This window comes from Erithacus rubecula, assembly GCF_903797595.1.
Source record: "Erithacus rubecula genome assembly, chromosome: 1".
Classification (NCBI taxonomy): domain Eukaryota; kingdom Metazoa; phylum Chordata; class Aves; order Passeriformes; family Muscicapidae; genus Erithacus; species Erithacus rubecula.
The window spans coordinates 68,636,359-68,644,224 of NC_136658.1; the positions used below are offsets into that span (position 1 = coordinate 68,636,359).

At 38.2% G+C, this 7,866-nt stretch overlaps 1 protein-coding gene across 2 annotated transcripts in view; it reads left to right on the forward strand.

The window, feature by feature from the left end:
• Positions 1 to 5,840, forward strand: part of LRCH1 (leucine rich repeats and calponin homology domain containing 1) — a 115,860-nt gene extending 110,020 nt beyond the window's left edge. For both annotated transcript variants that reach the window (XM_079307175.1, XM_079307176.1), the window contains one exon: positions 3,479 to 5,840. In XM_079307175.1, coding sequence (XP_079163301.1) covers positions 3,479 to 3,592 — 114 coding nt within the window. In that variant the 3' untranslated portion in view covers positions 3,593 to 5,840. The remainder of the gene's footprint in view (positions 1 to 3,478) is intronic.
• Positions 5,841 to 7,866: the final 2,026 nt, after the last annotated feature.

Genomic DNA, 7,866 nt, shown 5'->3' on the forward strand with positions numbered 1-7,866 from the left:
ACGGCATCAGTCTCATTTTCAAGTTTGGAAAGCTCATCGTAGCCATGTATTTAGCTGCAGGATTATAAAATATTAGCCAGGCTCTGTGTGCTTCGTAAGAGAAGGCTGTCCAGTGTATATGTTTTGAGCACTAACATAGAAAGATACGTAAAAAAGTTACATGATGGGAAACTTTTCACTCCTACAACACAGTTGTATGGTCCTGTTTTTTTACAGACCTCCTAGAACAGCTTTCCTGATTGGAGTATGCATTGTTAATACAGCAGGTGAAAAGAGTTTGCTTCATACAAACTATTAAATTACTATGCTGTATTTAAAATAATTAGATAATGCTTGCCTTTAAAAACAGAAAAAACCCCATATTGGATAAGGTTTTTTTAGGAAATGGGGCATGCATTCCCTTATGCTTTTAGTGTAAATGGACTTATAAACAACTACATAAACTCTAGCAGGAGTGCATGACAGAACAGCTCAGTGAGTGCATAAGAGGTGCCACAAAAATGGTGGGTTTGGAATTTAAATTTTTCTTAAATAAACATCCTTAACTGTGGTGGTTCAAGCAAATCTGACTTCAATAGCAGAATGTAGAGTATATTCAAACATAAGTATCTAGCCAAGTAGGTTTTCTTAGGGGTTAGGTTTTTGGGTTCAGCCCATTCCCTTCAGCCATGTAATGCCAATCCCTTATACTGGCATTCAGATACTAGATTCAGCAAGCCTTCTTATTAAATGCCTTTTGTCTAGCATAGAAGAATAATGAAAAACTGGCATGCAAAGGGCCACCAAATCTGTGAAACAAGAGCCTACTGTGCAAGGACGCTGGAAAGAAGTAGAAGTGTGGGAAGAATAACATTTCACTTTGAATGTATGATTTGGATTCTCCAATAAGATTAATATAATCATTTTTTTTTTTGTAAAAATGATCAAAATTAAAGCATTGTGGATTTTTAGATGACTCCCAGGACAGTAGATCGGCAAAATGTCTAGTAGAAATCACACCTTTGAAGTAGAATATTGGGGTGGGGTTTTTTCTCCTTTTATTTGATATCAATGTGTCTACGTTCTTATGTAGCCACTCCAGTGCTAGTGAGTATCAGTTTAGGAGTCTGCATCCTAAACTATATGATTTTCTGGAAAAGACTTTTTTTTTCTTTTTTTTTTAGAGGAATAAAAGTTGGGAGAAACCATCTCTGACAGCTTTCAGGTCAATATTTCAGTAAGAAAAACAAGCAAGAATGAATTGCAGAACTCAGCATCTTAAATGATTTGAACTTGCATGATTTGAAGTTTAGGTTTGAAATGGAAATGTGGGTGATAACCTGGAATGGCTGCGAGATGGGGGTAGTTCCTTGGTCTGGCTGGACAAATAGTTGCTGCAGAGAGGGGCAGGGTGGCCAACAGGAACAGGAGGCAGTTGCCACAGTTTGGTCAGTGTGAATCAGAATCCACAAACTCAGTGGAGTAACTCAGCTTTAGCAAGAATATTACAACAGCTTCCATGTGTGGAAATGTGTGTTGTCCATGTCCTGCAGACCTACTCTGCCAAGTTCCTTGAAAATTATCTGTTTGAAGTTGTTTCTTGGGTCTTAAAAAAATCTTTCAAACATAAAATAATAAAGACTAAAACAACTTCAGTTAGAAAATATAAAATGTAAATAAAATATAGTTAAATTACAGTAATAACTACCAGCATCAGATGCTGTGATTGTGAGTGAAGTTTTTCTTATCTTCAGGTTCAGTAGTTAATAGGAATGTTTTGCAGCTTTTCCTTTCATTGAGGCTGGAGTGGGATGTGAGAAACTTCATAAGGAATTTAAGCAAGCTGAATGTTGGTTATGCATAAAGGAAATATTCATTAACAAAATAAAGTCATAAATATCAGAAGCAGTGGCATAGCTGTTCAGTACTAATCATTTTCTGGAGCTGTGTCCCCCTAGAGGAGATCTCCTGAGCAAGTACTGGACAAGAGTGGAAGGAGATAAAAACAATAGGTGCATAACACAGTAGAGACTGTATGAATTGTTCCTGTGTGTACCAGTTCCATTATACTGAGTTGTAAGGCTCCACAGGAGTCTAGAAGGGACTAGAGCTGAAATAATGTGTCATGTGAAAAGAGGTGGAAGAGATCAGTGAGGTTTAAATTGAAGAAGTAATCAATATTCAGAAGTGTGGAAAAGGACCGTGAATTGTATAAAGGTAAAACAAGGTACCCTTAGTTAACATTGCATACATAAGAAGAATATTCAGTAGAAGACAGGCAGTTAATTAAAACAGAATCTCAACTGCATTGGTAGTTTTAAAAGCTGAAAGTTTATTGAATAACTAAGATATTCAGTAGTGAGAATACCATAACCACCCTCTTCTTTCCAACAAATTAGTATTCCAAGTCTGCTGATGGTCATGTATGGATGTATAGGGAAGGAACAAGTTAGATCAGACAGACAGTGCCTTTTTTTATGCTTAAAGCAGTGACATAGAGCTGAAGAACTTCATGAGCCAGACACTGTTTCCATGTGTTTGTGTTTAATAGCTCTGTTTGGATTTTTCACTTACCTGTATTTTTTTGTCATCCCACTTAACGCTTTTGGCTTCCGTGTTGTAGCAGTGAGTCTCACAGTTGTAATTATGGTTTATGTGATGTAGTCTGGCTTTTCCATTTATTTATTACAGACCTGCTGCCTGATTTCATAATTCCATTGATTTCTTACCAAGAATACCCCGTAAGATTGAGAAAAACTCTTTAAAGAGAGAGCCAGTCATGACACAAGGCTGCCTCTCTAAGGCTTTCTCTGATTATTCATGGGTGGGTGTCTTGCTCTCCCTGTAGGAGATACAGTATTTTACTTGACTGTCTTCTGCTGTAGCAGCCTCTGTGGGCAGCTAGTGAGTTCCATCCTGGCCATGACTGCTGTGTCCTTATGGTGAATAAAGTTGATTCCTGGGTGTTTCAAATAAGGTGCAAATACTTGGAATGAAACACTTGGCTAATTGAATGCGCATCATTGCACACACTTTCCTGTTTGTGCTAGTGTGTAGTTTTTAAGGTGCATATCCTGGGACCTGTTTAGAGCTCTGTGGGAGAATGGGGTTTTTTGGTTTGCTTTTTTTAAAAAAGTCAGCCTTCCATCCCCCATCTCACACGTTATAACAAAGCAAATGCCGTGTTATCCTGCTTTGTAGGTGGAAGTCTGGTGTGTGCTTGCTGGCCCTCCCTCTTAGCTGTTTACATGCTGTAATGACCACAGAACAACTTGGTTCTGGGACCCAGAATATTAACAGATCTCTCACTAACTCTTAGGTGTAGTAGGACCAAAATCAGAGACTTCCTGTTAAAATCACAGGAAGTTCTTTTTAGTTAAAATTAGGAAATGATTGCTGCTTGCTGGGCTTTGTGTTCCAAATGTGATCATGTGAAATTAGGTTCTGCAGTGAGTATTAAATATTCTAATTTTTACTCCTTTTTTTGTCTTTTTTCTAGGAGAAGCTCTGCCTACCACATCACATCCTAGAAGAAAAGGGCTTGGTAAAAGTGAGCATAACAGTTCAAGCATTGCTAGATGTAACCACAGTGAAACAAGCTTTATTCACATGAAACTACTCTCTGCTGTTACCAGCTACACTGTGCCATGAAAGAATCAAAATACTGCCCATTTTTTCAAACTGCATTGAAAACAACTCCAGTACTCCAAGAGTATTCCTATGATTTGAAACTCATATTTCAGAGTGTACATATGTGTTGAACTACAAAGCAGAAACCGAAGAGAAACATTTTCTAGAGGAAGTTGGCGCTTCACTGCTTTTATAGCTCACTTTGTACAGTACTTACTAAAACAACCACCTCTCTGCCACTTAGAATTGTGTGGAGTACACAGCTGTCTTGCAGCAAGATACCTTTGTATTATTAAACTAAGAATCAGTGTAATCACCTGGGGGGAGGGAGAAGGGAGAGTAAATCAGACTGCTACCACCTTAGGTTTTTCTGCAGTTGCTTCAGGCTATTGTCTTTTAAAAATATCCAGACATAAAATATTTATATAAATATTATTTATTAGTGAGTTGTTATTCATCCTTTGGATGCAAAATGTAAATTAGGAAACTGTATTTTATTACTGCTTTTTTTGTGGTTAAACACTTTATTTTAATATAAATACTTAGTTATTTTTTATTCTACTTGGTGTGCAGTAGCTCTAGATCTTCGTAAATTGTATTTTCTAATATGTAAGATAAAAAGCAAACAAAATAGGTGCTTCTATTAAAAGAACAGCTAGCTGGAATGGCATTCTCAATTTCTTGAATCTGTGGAACATTGGTAAAAAATGTCTGCATTCCATTGAGTTCCTTACATTCCAGTAACACCTCTCCCCTCACTACATTAAATTGGCTGAAAGTGAGAGCACACCCATTTTATTTGTATATAGATGTTTAAAAACAAAAAACAAAAGGACATATGTAAACTTGAAAAATAAATGTGAACAAATATTTTTGATTGCTTATTTTACTATGCACAAGACATTTAACTTTTGCCACAACAAAATGAATTATGTGCATTAGGATCATGTGTCTTGAAATGTAATTTTGCACTGTAACTTGATTTCTTGTAAAAGATTACAGCACTACAGAATAAATAGTAAAAAATAGCACAAGACCATTAACAAGATGCACCAGGTAGCAAAAAATAACCTTGTTTTCTTCAGTGATTCTATCAAGAGGAGATAAAATGACTGAAATTGCCAAAGGCAGTCTCAAAGACCTGATCTTCCAGATCCAACCTGCCTGGGTACAGTGCTTCTCTTCAAAAGTATCCACAGAATTAAGCACAATGTTCTGTAGTGCACATTTGCAGCATCAGACCTCTACTTCCACGTCAGCAATAGGAAATAGAAGTTCTTACCCTTATCACCACTTTACATTTTTCAAAGAGATTTTTAAAAGTGTAATTTATTGCTAAGACATCACGTATTTTAGATCAGAAAGTTCCAGCACAGTGATTCTTCTACTATCTGGAACATCCTATTTTCATTCACATAAGAAGCCAGTGATGGGGTTTGGGCAAGCAGGACAGGGCAGCTGCATGTGGTGAAAAGGGAAGCTGGCTGGGGACACAGAAGCAGGGAGTTTGAAATGAAGAGTGGCAAATAAAAGAGGCAAGGGGGTGGGAGGACTAAATATTTAAGAGGAAAGGGGGAGAACTATTGTATGAAGGCTTTTGGGCAGAGTGATGCATACTTGTCACCACCCCCTCTCGAGACAGCTGCAGACACATTCCCAGGCACTGCATTTAAATGCTCCAGGCTCAGTAGCAGATCTGTTGAGCTTCAGACAGTGTCTGAAGGCAGAGCACACCCTTGCTAAGGGGCTGGGAGGAGTGACAAGCAGCGTCTGAGGAGGAGGGAGGTGGACTCACAGACTGTGAGACAGACAGTATGCATGGAATATCCAGTTACTTCAACCAAAGCAAAACCCATCTATTTTATAGAGGGAACATTGACTTAAATTGCAATTTGATTGGCAGCTAGCATATTGTTTCCTTTAAAATGTACTGTGCACTTTAACACTAAATGAAAATGTATTTTAATATTTTACAGAGCTGCACAAATATCTGTTTTGTCAAAAATCATGAGCAATGTAAAGAAAATAAGTTTTCAAGTCAGAGTTTATCAAATTTTAGAAGCATTCAAGGATCAAGTATAAAAATAGGAATATTGATTTCTGCATCTTGAGGGATAAAATGCAGGTTTCCTGAGTATTTTTTTACAATGTATATATGGTAACATGAAGCTTTGTAATTATTATTTTGACAAATCTTGTTTTTTCATAATTAAAATCCTGTTTTTCTCCTGCTAGTGTCTTTCAGTATTTGCTTGAAGTTGGCTGTAAATAAATAGCTCTAAGTATTTTGTAATACAGCTTTTTTTTATGCAGTCTTAACCTGTATGGCTAAACAGAGAATCTTCATGATCCTTTGTACTATATTTGTATGTGCAATAAGATATGCATGGCAAATCTGTAATATCCTCCACAGTGAACATAATGTATATAGAAAATCTTTACTGTAGTTACAATTAAACTATATTATTTGCAGAAACCCTTTAATGCCTTATCCCTGTGACTGATTTCTTGTAAAAGAGATGGTAGTTGGAGTCTGTAACACTGGAAATGATGAGTTTGGGGATGGGAGAAGATGATGATGTGATGTAAATAAAGGCATTTTGCAGCTAAAGTAGGCATAGATCTTGCTGGTACCTGCAATGTTCTCCCTGCAGCTTTGCTGCTCCTGTTGTGAAGGCCTCCTGCCAGCAGCAGTGGCAATGAATTCCCTGCCCTCTGCTGCCAGGCTGGGCTCAGGGAGACTGGGGAGACTCCTGCTTCAGTGTGCTTCTGTTCACACTGGTCTAAGAGTTGTTCATTTTACTGCTAACATTTGTCTCCACAGGGCAGCCTTTTCTCCTCCCAAAATGCAGTTGTTCTGCAGCCTTCTGCTTCAGCAAACAAAACCTCAAGATTGCTTTACAGTACTGAATCCAAGCAGTAAACACAGTAATCCCTCTGGCCCCAGGGATAACCCAGTGTGCCAGGGCTGTGTTCAGCTGCCCCTGGCTGCAGAAACAAGGAGCAGGTCATAGCCTTCTCTTGCCCATCTGAAATCATCCAAGTACACAGACTCTCCTAGATTGCAATTCCTCTAATGGAGTGTCTTTGCCTTAGTGAATGCTGACTTTCTGGGCTGTACTTTTTCAGGATTTTGGAAGCAGTGGATCTTTGCAATAATTTCCTTCTGGAGAGCTCTTGCAATGCATGCAGTTGTATCTTCCCAGAGCTCAATAAAGAGATGTGAGACTGATACAAAATAAATTAATAGATGCAAGACTGATGCAAGATAATGCATAGTTTAAGGCTATCACCAGCACCAGCCTCCCTGTAACCTGGAATCTAGCAGGAGCCAGAGACACAGGAGAGCATTCAGCATTGCTTTAAAAAGAAAACCCATCGTACATCTGTGGTAGCAGTTCCTCTGGCAAGAGTGGGTCAAGATTTGAGCAATGATTCATGTCCAGCTGAACCATGAGAAAGATGAATTTACAAGTGATTATTTGCAGCTTACAGGAACAAACTGTGCTCTTGTCCAAGGTATCTAGCAGAATAATCCCAGCAAGAGCTATTTTAGATCTACAACTGTCAGGACTAAAATCTGCCATCTTTTGTAACATAAGCATACTTGGTTTCTGCAATGAGATATTAGATCATCTACATAGCAACTGCTTTTTTCAGATCTATTTAGCAATTTTGTCTCAGTCCTGTCAAATCTAAGACATACAAGTCTTTCACACTCTAAGAATCAAAGGCAAGTGGAGAAAAAATCCTTTTTATTACAGACTGCTTCCAATACATGTTTTTTAAGAGGTCTTTTCTATCATCCATTAAATACTCCAGATCATCTGCTTGATAATGCACAGGACAGTAAATGACTGTGCACAGCAGGCTTTTGTCTGCATTCTCCACCAGACTTGGTCCTTGGAAGGTATTTACACAGGCCAGGAAAAACACACCTACCACTTCAGATTAATTAAGGAGCTTGATTAGCTGTGCCACTAACAACTTCCTTCACCATTAAAGTGAAGTTTTATGAAGTAAACCCCAGTAATTAATTAGCTGAATGGACACACTGTTGTTAATTACACAGTTGTCTTTACACAGTTGCACTAGAAGCTGTCTGCAGGTTCCATGTCCACACCCACACTCCTGGTCTGAAAGTCACTCATCTCCTGGCTTAATTTTGACCCAAAATGCAGCAGATGTAACTTCATGGCATCAAGAGTTTTCAAAGCATTCATGAACATTCCCAATACTTACTCTAAAGCGCACACA